Here is a 15,768-nt window from a genome sequence, read left to right as displayed (position 1 = left end):
ACGCGAGTTTGGGGAAACGCGCGCACGGGTCTCGTCTCGACCGTGACATCCTCCTCTCGACGTGGTAATTCCCGTCTCCTGGCACAGCTCTTGCTCCGGAAGGTGAGCCCAGCGCTGGCAGAGCCGGCGGGTCCGCAGGGGTGACAACCCCGGTCGCGTGGGGTGCAGAACCCTGGGGAACCGACAGACCGAACCCCCGGGCAGAACTTGGAGAAGGTCGGAGGCGGAACGATTGCAAGCGCTGACGGAGAGGAGGAGCGGGGGCAAACATCTGGCAAACGCAGGGAGGGATTGCGAGGGAGGTCCCGGGGAAAGGGGGGGCTGGCTGCAGGAGCGGGAGGCGTCCCCTCCCCCGGGACCCGGACGCAGGACAGGCCGCCACCATTCGGAGGGGACAACGTCCCCGAGCAGCTCAAACCAGGCCAGGATGAGCTGGAGGGGGGGGGTCTGGAGCCGAATGCCCCCTGCCCCATGGGACCGACACCGCTGTGCCGGGACATCCCTGCCCCACAGCTCAAAGGGCAACGGCAGAGCGGGTCACCGTGACAGCCCGGAGCAGGCAGCACGCTCACGTGGCCGGGAGATGCGCAGCGGCACGAACACGGAACCCGACTAACTCGGACACGATGGCGCGTCGAGGTGTGCCGGCCCCACGACACATCGTCGTGGCCCCTTCCCTGGATCAGACCCCAGGCAGAGGGGTTAGAGCGACAGCTCGGCCCCAGATCCGCTCCGGTGCCGCACTGCCGAGCGAGGGACAGCGGGGGCTTCACCTACGAGCCGTGCCTGGGGCTCCGCCGCGCCCACGCCGGGTCCCCACGGCGCACCCCAGGGTGCGCGTGGTGCCTGGGGAGCCCCAGACGCGAGGCACTGCATTTCGGACAAGGTCACGGTGACCGGTTGACCCAGCGCGACTCGTCTCGTTGGGGACGGCGGCAACCTGCCACGGATCTCGGCTAGACGGGCTCCCGGACGCTGCCACCGCCGCCCTCCGGGGCTGGGCCCACGCGGCAGAGGCGGCGCTGCCGTGGGCACCGGCTTCCCGTGACGCCCAGCCCGCATCGGTCCTCACCTGGGGCTCGGCCGCGGCCGAAGCCCAGCGCCAAGAGGCCTCGGTGCCTCCGAGGCGACCAAGCAGCACGTGCGACCGCCCCGGAGCGGGACGGAGCGGGATGGGGGGAGGTTCCAATGCTCTGAACCTAACGACAAACGTTTTTTTATTGTTATTAAAAAAAATAAAGCACCCCCAAAGGTGCGCGCTCACAGCACCCACCGCACCTCCGGCGCCGCAGCGCGGGCTCCGCCGCAGCTCCTCCTCTGAAACCCCCTGGGAAAGAAACTCACCCCCGGAGCCCAGCCCGGGGCTTAGGCAAAGGGGGCCACGGCGCAGGGCCCCGCCGCGCACAGGCACGCGCACGGCGCCGGCGGCCCCGGGAGAAGCGCGGCGACGCCTCCAGCTCCCGCGCGGCCGACGCCGGGGCAGGCACCGGCACCGGGGATCCTCGCCCCACGGCGCGGCGCGTCCAGGGGCACGAAGGGCAGTTCCTGGGCCTTCGCCCCATCCGCTTCCCGAACGGATGACAAAAATAAAGCTTTCGACCATAGAAAAGCCACCAGGTGACAGACCGTTTGTTTTATATATATTTGTATGTATATATATAGAGAGATATTTATATATATATAGATAGAAGTGGGTTCTTCTTCTCTCATGTAAAAATTCAAAATACAGTTTTTACTATTAACAATCTGAAGTGTAAATGTACAAATTTTTACTGCTAAGCAAAAGGAAAACAAAAACCAAAGGAACAAATGAAAAGAAACACACAGAGCAAGAGGAAATAAAAAGAGAAGATAAAGCCGGGCTCCGGGGCGCCCCGGGGCGCACGCACGCACGGAGACCCTCGGGGGTCAGACCGCAAGGCAGAGACCACAACGGGATCCAACCCACCGGCGCCAGATCGGCAAACTTTTATTTCTCTTTTAAAAACCATCGCATCCGCCTCTCCGGGGGCGAGGAGGGAAGGGGACAGGCGCGGAGGGGCAACTCCCGTCCTCAGAAAAGCAACCCCGCCTGCACGCCTGGCGAGCGCCCCGCTTCCCGGCCGGCAGGCGCACCCCACGGCCGTGCCCCCGCCGGTGCCTTGCGGGGGGGTGGGGGGGGGCGGGGGTCGCGGCTGCCGCCCTCGGCCGGGCCACGAGGCGAAACGCAAGTGTCACGTAGCGGCCGGCCGTTCTGCGCCCAGCCGGGCTCTCCTGCCCGCGCGCCGGAGCCGCGGCCGCGTCCGTCCAAGCCTCCGCGGCGGGTCGGGCGACGACCGCGCCGCGGCGGGGGGGCTCCTGCGCGGCTCGGCTCCCCGGCGGCCGCCCAAACTGGAGGAGCGCTGGGTGGCTAGAATCTAAAGCAGATTTCAAAACACCTCATTAAGCACACACACAAATGAAATCCTCACAGTGCCGGGGGAAGCAAACATGAACCAGAGGGTGTGTAGAGCTTTCAATGTCTGTGCAAAGCGAGGAGGCTGACGGCTGGATTTCCCTTTAGTGCGTATCCTTTCTCTTCCTCTCTTTCACCCTGCCCTGGGCCTTAGGATATCGCAGGGTCCTTGGGTTTGGACTGCTCAGTCCCTGACAAGAGGGAGATGGTGGGATCTTCCGAGTACTCGTCTCCGTCCGTGAAATACGGCCCTTCTCCCAGCTCGAAGAATATCGGCAGGTCTCCGCTCCCCATGTCGACAGCGCTCGAGTCCACCAGGAAGAGGGGCTGGGCTGTGTAGTGCACCAGCTGCTTTCCTGCAAAGAGAGAGTTTGCAGGCGGGCAGCGCCTTTCGGGAGGGGGGCTGGGCGGCAGGGCCAGCTAACCGGGCAGGGGAACAAGAGCGACGAGGTTTTGCTCGAAACCGCCAGCACTGGCCGCCTCCTCGCCACCTGCAGGGAGAAGCGCTCCTCGCCACTCAAGCGATGGAACGCCAGGACTTGGGCACGGCCTTTGGGCACGTCGGCGGGGAACGAGGGTGTGACGGTAGCAGGGCTCCAGCCCGCTCTCTGGGACGCGCAGCGAGGGGCCGGGGGCTCTCCTGCGCCGCCGCGGACACGCTGACGGCACAGGGAGGCTGCGAGGCGCAGAGCCCACGGCCGGCTGCCGGGGTGGCCGCCGCGAAGGAAGAGCAGCGCCGTGACAGCCCCCGCCGCCCCGCGCGGACACAAATCCCACGGGGGCCGGGGCTGGCAGGGACCTCGAGCGCGCCCGGTCCGGCAGCGACAGCCGCAGCGGGCGGCCCAGGACCGTGTCGGAGCACCTCCAAGGGTGGAGGCTCCCCGGCCCCTCTGGGCAGCCCCTGCCAGAGCTCGACCACCCTCGGGGTAAAAAGGCGCTTTCTTGTGTGCTGACGGAATTTCACGTGGCTCAGTTTGCGCCACGGCCTCTTGCCCTGTCCCGGGGCGCCGCTGCGGGGAGCCTGGCTCCCTCTGCTCCCTGCCCTCCCACCAAGGATTTGTACCTACACCCGAGCTCCCCCTCACACTTTCTCGTTTCCATCCTCAACGGCCTCATCTCTCTCAGCCAAATACGCTTTTTTGGGAGGAGAAACGATTTCGCCTCAGCCCCGCTTCTCGTGCTGCCGAGTCACCGAACACCGAGACGGCCGCCCGGTACCTGTGTCTGCTGTGCTGGCCTCTGTCTCAGTAGGTTTCTGCTGTTCCTGGGATGAAAGGAGATCCTGAATCTGCAGGGAGAAAGGCTGGGTCAGTAAGCGCGTTGCACGGGTCGGACGGGTGCGGGTCCTCTCTGTGCCCGCCTCGGGACTGACCCAACAGGTGCGCTGCACAAAGCAAGCCGCGCTTTACAGTCGCGAGGCCTCACTGAGGCAGAGCGAGGCATCCTCGGAGGTTTCCGAGGCTGTCGGTGAGCCCGCGCGGACGCGGCCGCAGCCTGCGCGGAGCGCTCCGGCCCCCGGGGTCGCAAGCGCGGCCGGTTCGGGCCGCACACGGCTCCCCGGGCCACGCCTGGTGTCGCAGATCCTCTCTCCTATACGCAGAGGTCCTGCTCTGCGGGAAGCTTTTCCGCATCTCGGGACCTACAATCCCAGGGAAAGCCTTCAGGGGATCAGTTAATTAGATTAGGAATCAGTTCCTAATTTTATTTTTTTTTTAATTTATTTTTATTTATCGCGAGTGTTATCGCAGCTAAAGCACCCGAGGGCTGCAGGTCCCGGCAAGCTGCCAGAGCGACCCGGGGCCGCGGCGGAGGGCACGACCCCGTTTCACCCCCCTGTCCCACAGGCACGACGGGGCTGGGAAGGCTGACAAGTCAGCGTCCAAGGGAGAAAAAACTTTGGAAGCGGGAGAAACGGCTCTGCCCGGCCGAGAAGCTCCGCTCGCTGCGGAGCCCTGCCAGCCCGGAGAGCCCAGGGCGCCTGGGGAGCGCGGCGCCGAGCCTGCCGATCCCCGACCGCTGAGCCGATTCTCCACCGGTGCCGCCGGCGGGGCGGCCGAGACTCCTGCGGGATCCCTCTCCCTCTCTCGGTTTACGGTCAGCTAATCATCCCGTGGCTACTTACTACAGCTGCTGCCACGGACGAGTCATCTTAGCAAGTATTTAAATGCGTACCCGGCATTTTTTGTTGCCACTTAGCAACTGGCACTAAAAGCAGACCGCTTGTGTCTTCGCAGACCGTCTGGCCGCGATTTAGGAGCCCCGCAGCTCAACCTACAGCCAGCACAGGGCTTTCTGTAGGGCGAAGGCTGGGTGAAGACAAAGCCCAACAAATCACTCCTCCCAACATGACCGAGAAAAATAATGCACGCGTGACCTTGATCCAAGCGCGACCTGAGCTGAAGCGCTCACCTCTGAATTTCAGAGGGCGCCCGGTGACCTCCTGCCCCGTGCTTCACCCCCCACCCCAGGCGCACCCTAGCGCAGGGTAAGGTGAACCCCCAAAGAGCTCGCAGGAACCGTTTTGCTTAGGGAAAAGCCACACGGTCTCTAAAGGCGTAGGTGGGAGAGGGGCGTGGTGCTGCCCTGCTCTCCCTGCTCCGTAACAGCGGCGTTAACACCTTCTTCCCGGCCATCCCAGGAGCTTACGCTGCACCACCTGCGGGCCCACAAGGTCCCCAGCGAGGAGGCTAGATTTGGGCTTTCCTGTTTTGCAAAAGCTTTCAAGATGTTTCCTGTTCTGCGCTGGGGGAAAAAAGATCCCTTTGTTGTTTTTCAGAAAAAAAAAACAAAACAAAGTGGGGGGGGGGGGGGGGAGAAGGGGTTAGAGACGAGGTGCGGGTCTCCTGCTCGCTGTATCGACCGGGCCAGGAGCCCCCCGCTCGCTCTGACCCGCTCTCCCGCCCGCACGGCAGCGCCCGAGCTGCCGCTTGTCTCGGTCTCCCTCTCAGTTTTTCTCGCAGAGCTGTTCCATCTTGTGCAAATACCGGCGCACGTCGCGGGGCAGAGGAAGGCCGGCGCTGCGGCCCCGGAGCTGGAGCGTGCGCGGAGCTGGCACAGCGGCGGGGCAGGGGGCAGGGCTCGGCTCTGCCCCGGCCCGGGAGCACTCCAGTCACCAGGCTACTGGCCTCTCTCGGGGTCTGGGAGTCGCCGGTTTTGACCGCAACTTCCACCCCGCGGCTCCAAGCGCCTTCTCAGTGCAGCCACGGAAGGCCGTGTTTGACTAATCATCGTTATCTAGTGAAAAAAAGTAATTTTACCGGGCAACGCTGGCTCTTGCAAGGAGGGTCTGTGTTAGTGCCTTGCACGGTGTTCAGCGCTGATGATACGCAAGTAAATAAAAGAAATAACGCAGCACATGACGGCGTTTACCTTGAGAAAACCTCCTGACAATTTAAGCAAGTCAAAAGGAGGGTTTATGGAAACCACATGCAGCTCTCCAGGCTTCGGTGCACTTCCACGTTCAGGGGGCAGAGCTCACATGAGAGATGGAAGTCTCAGCACCTAATTAACCGAGTATGAATGATGGAGTAGCCCTGCTCTCTGTACGAGCTGCTCAGAGAAAGCCGCAGTGCTAATTGAATTATTTCCCCCCGGTGGCTCCCCAAGCCTGCGCAGGGCTCCGCGTTCCTCCTCGCTCCCACATCCCCTCCCTTCGGGCCGGGGCTGGCCTGGACACTCTTCAGAGCCTGTCAGAGCCTTCCTTTAATCGCACGGAGAGGCTGCTGCAGAACAGCAGGACACACTTCATTCTGGCAGCTGCGTGTGCATGGGGGGATTTTTAACAGCTACTCACACTGGCAAGGCTGCTGTCCAGGTCGGGAAGGTTCATGTCTGTAACCGTCATTGAAGGGCTAAACAGCTGCCAAAGGAAAGAATGATTAGTGTAGGGAAAGAAAGCAAACCCAGGCGTGCTGTGGAAATTCATGGTTGAAGCTACCGTGGTCCATCTGCCACTGCAAGCCACACGCACATGGTACCGCGAGGCGCAGCTGGGGCCGGCCCCGGGAAGGCCAGGCAGGAGGGAGGGGATACTCACGTCTAACAGTGCGCTCGTGTCTACGCTGAAGCCGTGCGTGGTCAGCATCGTCTGAAGGTTGTCCAGGTTGGAATCGATGGTGTCCAGATGGTCATTGAGTTCATTCCTGTGCAAAAGAAAGAGGAGCGCGGGCCGTCAGCGCTGAGAAGGCTCTCCCAGGGTCCGGGCTAAGGGGGCTTTATCCACCCTGCGACCCCCCTGCGGCCCGAGCAGGAGAGCGGGGCTGGGATCCCTGGCTCTGCGCAGACGCCAGTGCCAGCAGCCAGCGAGCTCAGGCGTCCTGCGCCAGCGCTGCGGCGATGCGCTCTCCCTCTCTCCACCTAACCCTCTGCCAGGACACCGCCAGCACCCTTCCTCCCAGGAGGTCCGAGGGCGAGGAGCCCAGACGGACGAGACGCAGCGAATTTCTTACAAACCCCAGGATTTCTGCAAGCCGTTTCGGCTCTGTGGTCAGGGGGCTTGGTAGCCCCCAAGCGCCGTGGGCTGGCAGGGATCTCGGCGCAGATGCCTCTCTACAGTAAGTCGCTTCGGACCCTTCTTTGGCCCAAACACAAGGACCGCCTCTGCTCGTCACACCCCGCTGCGGACGCGTGACAAAGAAAGGGTAACAAACCTTCTCCCCTGCAGCAACTTGCTTTGGGGGGAAAGTTTCAGGGGGGCCACCGCTGGCCAGAAAAACCCTTCACATCTGAACTGAATGGGGAAAACACTCGTTCCTCGGGAGACGGGGCTTCTAGGAACAGTGGAGGGAACTAAAGCTGCTTCCGCCTCCCTGGGGAAAGAAGCCTTCCCAGCGCGCCCCGACCCCCGCACGTCCCTGCACGGCTCCGGCAGCGCCGGAGAGCGTACGCCGACACAGCGGAGAAGCAGCAAGCTCCCGCGTAAACCACAGCTCGCTTGCTGGCAAACGGCGAGCCCAGGATGGGGAGTAACAGCGTAATTCAGCTCGGCTAACTCTGCCGCTGAAGGCTGGTCCCTGTCACAGCCGGGCTCCCTCCACGGCCGCCTGGAAACTGGATGCTGGGACGGGCGGCACCGAGGCGCCAGCGCCACAAGGCAAACCAGGCCGGCTCCGAGGACGCGGCCCGTTGCCTCCTACAGAGCTCTGGGGTAACTCTGCAGACCGAGGTGGACGGCAGAGCGTGAGCAATCCTGGCAAAGACTGCTTTTAACTGACTCAGACCGAGCTCCAGACAACGCTCATCCGGCTCACAGGAGGACAGCAAGGGCGGCAGAGGCGACGGCGGGGTGGGAACTGACCCCGCACCCTCTCCTTCTCCAGTCCCACGGTGCTCGTGGCGTTCGTGTTCACGATGCCTCACAAAAACAGAAGAAAAGGGGATGACATAAACCTCACGGTGCTACCGAAAAGCCTACAAGGCTCTCTGAAGTGGGAGAAACAGTCGCGTTTGTTAGTAGCCTGGGGTCTGACCCGTGGAAAGCCCCCGGGTTTGGCAACATTAGCAGCAGCAGGTTCAGTTTATTGCAGAGTCGTCATTTCTGGCGCGGCCTCGCGTTCCACCCGCCGCGATCTCTGTCCTAGAGAGGCTCTTTTTGGCCGCTGCAGGTGCTCACGAGGGACCAGCGATGTAAGTCCTGCACAGGGAGACCCAGACCAGGCGGGTGAAGAGGAAGGTGTTGGAGAGGCACGGGCAGACGTGCGCAAGCACAAGGCAAACAGCGAAGCTGCAGTTTTCAGTCTCACGTGAATTAGAAAAACGCCAGGAAGCTACTTCTGTTCTCGGAGGGTCTGTACCTGCTGCGGCGGTCGCCCCCCCAACCACCGCGGCCACCGGCACCCCGCGGAGGAGCATTTCCGCGACGATCCCTTTGGGAGACTGACCTCGCCCAGCCCGCGCAGCGCTGCAAGCAGCCGGCGGCGGGGGCACGGACTCGGCCGCGGCACGGGCAGCTCCGCGGGCCGGCCTGGCTCAGCTGGGCCGCCGGACCGCGCACGGACCTCCCCGGCTTGCCGCTCCACAGCTTTTACGTTCTCTCGTCCCGCGGCAGCACCGCGAAGGTTACAAAACCAAGTCTATTTTGCCATCGCTGCAGAAAACGAAGCGGCCGCAAGGTCACGTCGCGGCTCGGAAAGCCTAGCAGCAGAAACGAGCGTCCTGCCAGAACAACAGATATCCTCATTCTGGGAATACTGTGCTCGGGGCCACAGGAAAGCTGGCTGCGGACGCAGCCCACGAGCACATTCCTGCCTTACCTCTCCCGTGCGCACAGGCGGGAGCTGCAGAGATCTGCAGCTCTTTTTCGGAACTGAGTTCCACGAACGTACTGCAAATAAATGACTCATCCAAGTTTGTGCTTTTAAATGACTTCCGAAGTCCTCACCGCAGAGCACCTGAAACGCTCTGCCGGATTTAAGGCACTTTTGGCAGCCCCGCAGTCAGGGACGTCCAGCGGCGCGGAACGGACCAGTCCCAGCCAAGGCGCCATTAGAAACCCCACCCGTGACAAGCTGGGCCCTTCGCCCCCGAGGGGCCGGACTCCGAGCGGGGGGATGAGCCAGGTCACGCAGAAAAGCGACGCCGGGATCACGCTCCTAACAAACTCCAGACCTTCGAAGCCAGTCTCCCTGTTTCTTTGCAGAGGGAGCGAAGGCTCCCCTGAGCCGCTGTTTTCGATGTTGAACTGGAAACTGGTAGCTGCTGCCTGGCTCCCAGCACCGCTGGCAGGTAACTCTCCCTGCGGGCCCCGCTCTGCTGCGCTACGTCCGACACCGGGCTCGGGCTGCCATCAAAAAACGCTCGCAGAGCAGGGAAGAAAGAGGGTTTTCTCTGGAGCGACGCAGTTTTCCTTAACTTTGCAAGTGCGCCGTGGGTCGGAGCGGGAGGGACCCGCGGCTCCGGGAGAGGCGAGCGGCTGCTGCGACGCAGGGGGCCGAGGGCTCCGCAAGGTCTGTGCCCGCGTCCCTACAGCCCCGCAGCCCCAGGGGAGCGGCCTGGGCCAAGCGTGCTGAGGAAGGAGCCCGGGAGCTCTCCGTCCCCCGAGGCAGGCCAGGCTCTGAAGGCGAGGGATCGGCACCTTCTCTCCAGCAAAAGGCCTTGCCGGTGCCTGCAGCCCACGGAAGAGCCCGGCACGCTTTCTGGGAACGGAGGAGCCAGCGGCAGGACCGGGCTGCATCGTCCGGGGGGAAGAGGGTCCCACGGAACCGCTGTGTCCCACGGAACCGGCACCAGGCCCCGCAAACTAACGGCAGAATCCCTGGAAGATGCGACGGACGCAGGATCGATGATACGGGACCGGCAACGCTGACACAGAAGAGCTTTGCTTGTCCCCAGGTGTGTGGATGGGCAGGGAAAGGGGAACTGGGAAGATTTTAGAGGTAAATAACATCCCAGCCCTCGGGGCGCGCCCTGGCTCTGCCCTCCCGGTCACGCCGACCCTGCCCACGCTCAGGGCACCCTCGCGGCGAGCTCCCCAGGGCTGGCTCCGCGCTCTGGCTGCCGGCCGCCTCGCGACGGCAAACCCCAGCTACGCGGCGTGCCTCGCTCCAGCGCCGCTTCCTCGGCTCCCGGGGCGGCCCCGCAGAGCAGGGGCTCTCGCGAGACCCTCGCTGTCTGAGTTTTCATCTGATGAAGTGATGAAAGTCCGCCTGCGTGGTGTGGCCTCGCTCTGTGTGGGCTGTTTTACAGTCTGAGAAGTAGCTGTGTGAAAATAGCACCTTCTTACTCAACAGATCTGCTCCCCGTGGGTCTGCCTCTCTTCCCCAGCAGAAAGATGCGGTTAATAGCGATGCCACTGCGGCCCCGGACACGGGGCGAGCGAGCCGGGGCACGCTCAGGTCCCCATGGATGTGATCAACAAAATAGCGGCCATGTCTCCACCAACCAGTAAAAAGGAAACACAAGCGTTTTTGGGCGTTGTGGGTTTTTGGAGACTGCAGATTCCACATCAGAGTCTGATCGTAAGCCCTCGCTATCAAGTCACCTGGAAGAAGAATGATTTCAAAGGGGGCCCTGACTGACCTCAAGCCTTTGGACAGATTAAACAGGAGAGAGTTCATGCAGTAGCCCTTGGGCCAGTCCGGGCAGGAGAGAATGGCCCCACCTGGAGCCTCTGGCAGAAAGCACATGGGGAGACCCGGGGTCGACCCCTAGGGTTTTGGAGTCGGGGATACAGAGGGTCCGAAGCCCGCTATACTCCAACTGAAAAAGAGATATTGGCAGCACATGAAGGGGTTCGAGCTGCTTCAGAAGTGGTTGGTACTGAGGCACAGCTGCTCCTGGCACCCCGACTACCAGTGCTGGGCTGGATGTTCAAAGGGAACATCCCTTCTACACACCATGCAACTGATGCTACGTGGAGTAAATGGGTCGCACTGATCACCCAGAGGGCTCGAGTAGGAAACCCCAGTGGCCCAGGAATCTTGGAAGTGACCATGGGCTGGCCAGAAGGCAAAGACTTTGGAATATCACCAGAGGAGGAGGTCACACGTGCTGAAGAAGCCCCACTGTATAACACACTGCCAGAAAATGAGAAGCCGTATGCCCTGTTCAGTGGCGGGTCCTGGCGCCTTGTGGGGAAGCGCTGACCGTGCGACCCTTGTAACGACTGATCGAGGCAGCAGAAAGCCCACACCCGCTTCTCTCTCCGCCGGGAACCAGTTAAGCCGGCAGTCAGGAGCAGCAGATTTTTACTGGGGAAAAGGCACATTTTGGCAAGGATGCTGATGGGAGAACGCCATCTGCCAGTCCCTCGCGACGCCTCCAGCGCTGCCTGCTGCCGCCCTGCGCGTGCGCTGCGGCGATGCAGCTGCCTGCAAGCCCGGCCAGCGCCCAGCACCACGGCGATCCTCGGCCGCGAGGAGAACATCCTTCCCAGGAAGGACCCGGAGCTCCCGGGGAGCCCCTGAGCTCCAGCGCACGGTTCCGGGATCTCCATCAGGCGCCGTCAGTGCTTCAGCAGGGAGCAGCTCCCAGTGTCACCAGCCCGACTCCTCGACCCTTCTGGTCCTTAACCCGACCAAGTACAGGCTGCCGGGCACTTCCCACAAACAGCTGTCTGGGCACCAGACGCGTCCAGGTGACGCGCAACCCCCAGTCCTCAGAATTTGAAGCACTGAAGACTGAAGACAGTTCTGTTTCTCTCCTATATTGCCTTCCTTTTCAGATGTTCTGCTTTCCAAAAGCAAGAAGACAGAGCAGCTTTGTGGTGGTTATCAGAGAATCCCAGAATCCCAGACTGGTGGGGGCTGGAAGGGCCCTCTGGAGCTCACCCCGTCCCACCCCTGCTGGAGCAGGCACCCCCAGAGCAGGGGCACAGGGCCGCGTCCAGGCGGGGGGTGAATGTCTCCAGGGAAGGGACCCCACAGCCTCTCTGGGCAGCCTGTGCCCCTGCTCTGGCACCCGCACAGGGAAGGGGTTTGTCCTCATGTTCAGGGGGAGCTTCCCGTGTTCCAGCTTGTGCCCGTGGCCCCTTGGCCTGGCGTTGGGCACCACTGAAAAGAGCCCGGCCCATCCTCCTGACACCCGCCCTTCAGATATTTATAGGTATTGATGAGACCCCCCTCAGCCTTCTCTTCTCCAGGCTGAACAAGCCCAGGTCTCTCAGCCTTTCCTCCCAAGGGAGGTGCTCCAGCCCCTGATCCCCTTGGCAGCTCTGCGCTGGCCTTGCTCCAGCAGCTCCCTGCCCTTCTTGAACTGGGGGGCCCAGAACTGGCCGCAGCCCCCCAGATGTGGCCTCACTGGGGCAGAGCAGAGGGGGAGGAGAACCTCCCTCGCCCTGCTGCCCACGCGCCTTTCCATGCCCCCCAGGGCACCGCTGGCCCCCTTGCCCACCAGGGCACATTGCTATCCCATTTACGTAGGGAAGAAGCACCCCCTGGGCCCTGCCCTCTCTCCACGCCATCATCTGGCTGTCTGTCTGTACCTGGGAAAGGGGCTGGGGGCGCAGGACAGCAGGGCCAGGCCCCCCCGGCCTGCAAACAATACCCAGAGCAGTGAGCCACGACGCCTGCAGCGACCACCCGAGACGGCCCTGAGGGGGGTGAGACACCCGTTCAGAAACGCGTTTTAGCTCAAGACCTATCTGTCTTTCGCATTATTCAGTACATAAACTGAAAGTATTTAAGGGCAAGACTTCAGACAGTTTTTCCTAGGCTTCTGTGGGAGACGGGACACTGGCCTGGATGGATTTTGTCCTGATCTGGGATGTTTTTTATTACGGAAAAGCTTTATGAGAACGGCATCTTGGTGCGCCGTGCGGTTTGCGGTGGGAAGCTTCATTGTTCTCTCATTATCATAAAAAGGAAAAATGCATCAGAAAAGCCGCCTCAGCCCCGAGCTCCCACCGAGGTGCGCGAATTTTGTGCTGGCAAGAGATACCAAAGCAGCAGCTCTCAGGGCCGAAGTTTCCATTCATCAAAACCAGGTACAGCGCGGACACCAGCAGCGCAGACTTCCCTCCCTTCCCTGCCAAGACCACCTAAAAGGATGAGAAGCAGCTTAGCCTCCGCTGGCCGCTCTGTGTTTCGAGTCGCTGCGTTGAGCTGGCCAAGGGTCTGCCACTCGGCGCCAATTTTTGGAGAGAGCTTTTTCCTCGTTGATGTACTACCTATAACGCCGGGAGAGCCGACTTCGGCGCGCTGGCGGCTCCCTGCCCAGCGCAGCGCTGCCCTGCTCTCTCGCCCAGCATTGCGATGCTCGGGGGCAGCGGCTGTCGAAATGCTGACCCTTGCTGTCATCTGCAACGGAGTGAGGAGGAGGAGGAACTGGGGCAAAGACGAGCGACCTCTGACATCTGCGACGCGCGAGCGGAACTGAGAAATACAAACCGGGTTCGGAAGACTCAAAAGCAGGCGCTTTCAGGAATGAAATGTTCCTTAGGTTCAAAGGCAAGAACAGCCCGGACCGTGCCCGCGCGCGCCAAGCCGCGGCACTGCAGCGCCTTCCCAGCGGGCAGGCGGTCGCAGGCTGGCCGAGGAACCACGAACAACCAACCCGTCCCGCAAAAGCAAGCGGAGGCAGCGCAGGGTCGTTACAGCGCAGCCAAGCTCAAGTTTAGAAGTTTCTCGGCAAGACAAACTACTTCTGAGGCGGGTCCGCTCACGTCAACGGGCGCAGGGCGGCACCGGCACGGGGGCCGCGTCGCTGGCACCTCCGAGAGGGTGCTGGGAGGCCACTGGCAGCAGTGCTCCGTTCAGACAGGCAGCGACCTGCTGCTCTAAGGGATATATATGTTGTGCTAATAAATGTGGGGGTCAACGCTGTTCGGCGCGTAGCGGGCTTTGGCTCCTATAAAGCGGCTCGCGTGGGTCCCCGGCTGGACGGGGGATAACGTCTGGGCAGCACCGTCAAGCGTTTCCATGCACACATTCCCTTTCGTTGCCTGAATCTCGGTACCGTCACCTGCTGCCGAAATGCTGCTGGTCACACAGAGGTAATTCTCAGTTCAGATGAAATTCCCTTGGACAAAGGATGTCTTGTAGACTAAATAACAGCCCGCGTGGCTCACAAAGAGGCACTGCGTGCCGTGAGCTGCAGGCTTAGGGGCTGCTCTCCTCCAGTAAATCTGAGAACAACTGAAACATGCTTTGTGTGACGAAAAACAGGTATCGCTGAGACTCCCCGGCAGGCTGTCAGTGCCTGGGTCGGGCGAGCGGCGTTTGGCCTCCCCTGCTCTACTGTAGAGTCACCTACCACCAGTAAACACATCCCTTATTAGCTGCGTCTCAATATGCCGAGCAAACTCCGGGGAGTTTAAGAGAAGCCTCGGAGAAGGGGCGCCGCGCAGCGTCCCGTCCCTGCCGCGGCGCACCGGGGCACGCAGCTTGTTCGGCCCCGCGGCCCGAGGAGCGAGCGGTGAGCTCCGGCCGCGGGACGGGGCACACGGAGGGGCGGCGTGCCCTGGCACGGGGCGCCGACAACACTCTGAAGCGGGGACGTGCGCTGCCCGACTAAACCAGCTCGCTGCCAGCATTTCCACTGGCGAGTCAGCCTTTCTGCCTGCTCGGTACCTCGGTGCAATTCACGCCGCGGCCGTTCCGCTTCCCGCGGGGTGCCTACGACTGCCGGCCAGCTTCCGCTCCACTCGGGTGCCTGCGGAGTAGCCCCAGTGACATCGGGAAAGCAGCCGAGGCCCAGCTGGAAGGAGCTGGGCACGCTGGGAATACTGACCTCCTTCTCCGAGTTTATATTCCTCTGAGATCACAGGACACGCGGGGCTCAGTAACCCACCGAAAAACCCCGCGTGCGGAGGCGCTGAGGCACGAAGCTGATACCGCCCGAGCCCGAGACGCGCGGAGGCTGGGGGTTCCTTTTGTTACTCCAAAGTCCCCGGGGCAGGGACAGATTTTCTGCTGAATGGTTACGCTCCGTCTAGCGGGGAGTGCCGCGGGGTCGAGCCCAGTACGCTACGGCTCTTCTCTTACCAACAGGCTGGGAGCCGAGAGATGGACACAGGGCTCCCGCGCGGCTGGGAGCCCTCACTGGCCGGATTCCTTCCTTCTGCAGTGCCCCCTAAGGAACTGCAAGTAGATAAGCACAGTGGCTTGCAAAACGGGGGAGTAAGGGAGCACCAAAAGAAGAGGAAGCACAAGCCCTTTCTTTTAAAGGGTTCTAGGAAGCTTTCTAAGACGAAGCGTGGCGCTCGGTCTCCGCAGGGGCAGGGGGCAAACGTTTTCTGTCTCTGCTGCTGCACAGCCTGCGAGAGTCCTTCATAATTCAGAGACGCTCTCGGCAGCACTTTTTTTTTTTTCATTTTCATTACCTTCTAAGTGGCCAGTTTCAGCTTCTGATGAGCTGTACAATAAAACCCATCTCTTTAAGGACAGCCGGTATCAGTGAGATGGATCGCAGCGCCCTGGACGGGTCTATAAATAGGTGAAGCTACAAACAACTCCTCCAAGGCCAAGAGGAGGGAGGGAGCAGGCATCTCCTGACTCTGCGTGGCTCTGAGCAAAGGCCGCGAGCGCTGCTCCACCGCGCTGCCCACAGGCTACAGACCCTGCTGCGGCGGGACAGCCTTCAGCTGTCTCCGTACTCGCTGCGTAACGTGAAAGGAAGAGGGCTTCTCCCACAGGCTTGGTCCCTTCTCCCTCTAGAGCTGCGGCACTACAGCTCTGAAAAGTGATGGCTAACGTCGAATTAATTAGAAGGGCAGCGCCCGTCACGCTATCATCGCCGTGGGTGTGCGAGTCCGTAGCAGCCCCTTCTGCCTAAAGGAGCTCTCGCCTGCGTGCCAGGACCCCGAAACAAACTGTGGCGCCTCCAGATTGCTCTTATACTTTAAGGACAGAAAGTCTGACCTAGAGTTCAGAGGGAAGACCTTAATTCCGACACTCCGT

The 15,768-nt window shown here is 61.8% G+C and overlaps 1 protein-coding gene across 2 annotated transcripts in view; it reads right to left on the bottom strand.

Moving 5' to 3' along the window:
* Positions 1 to 1,618: 1,618 nt before the first annotated feature.
* The window catches only part of HSF1 (heat shock transcription factor 1), a 73,742-nt gene continuing 59,592 nt past the window's right edge, over positions 1,619 to 15,768 (bottom strand). Inside the window, exons 10-13 of one of the 2 annotated variants that reach the window (XM_064441936.1) lie at positions 6,471 to 6,576; positions 6,228 to 6,293; positions 3,653 to 3,722; positions 1,619 to 2,790 (exon numbers count right to left, since the gene is read on the bottom strand). In XM_064441936.1, coding sequence (XP_064298006.1) covers positions 2,585 to 2,790; positions 3,653 to 3,722; positions 6,228 to 6,293; positions 6,471 to 6,576 — 448 coding nt within the window. In that variant the 3' untranslated portion in view covers positions 1,619 to 2,584. The remainder of the gene's footprint in view (positions 2,791 to 3,652; positions 3,723 to 6,227; positions 6,294 to 6,470; positions 6,577 to 15,768) is intronic. The other variant, XM_064441938.1, reaches the window with a different exon arrangement.

The sequence above is a fragment of the Phalacrocorax carbo genome, chromosome 2, assembly GCF_963921805.1.
Source record: "Phalacrocorax carbo chromosome 2, bPhaCar2.1, whole genome shotgun sequence".
Lineage (NCBI taxonomy): Eukaryota > Metazoa > Chordata > Aves > Suliformes > Phalacrocoracidae > Phalacrocorax > Phalacrocorax carbo.
The sequence above is the reverse complement of the archived record's forward strand: the minus strand, read 5'-3'. Positions and strand labels throughout refer to the sequence as shown.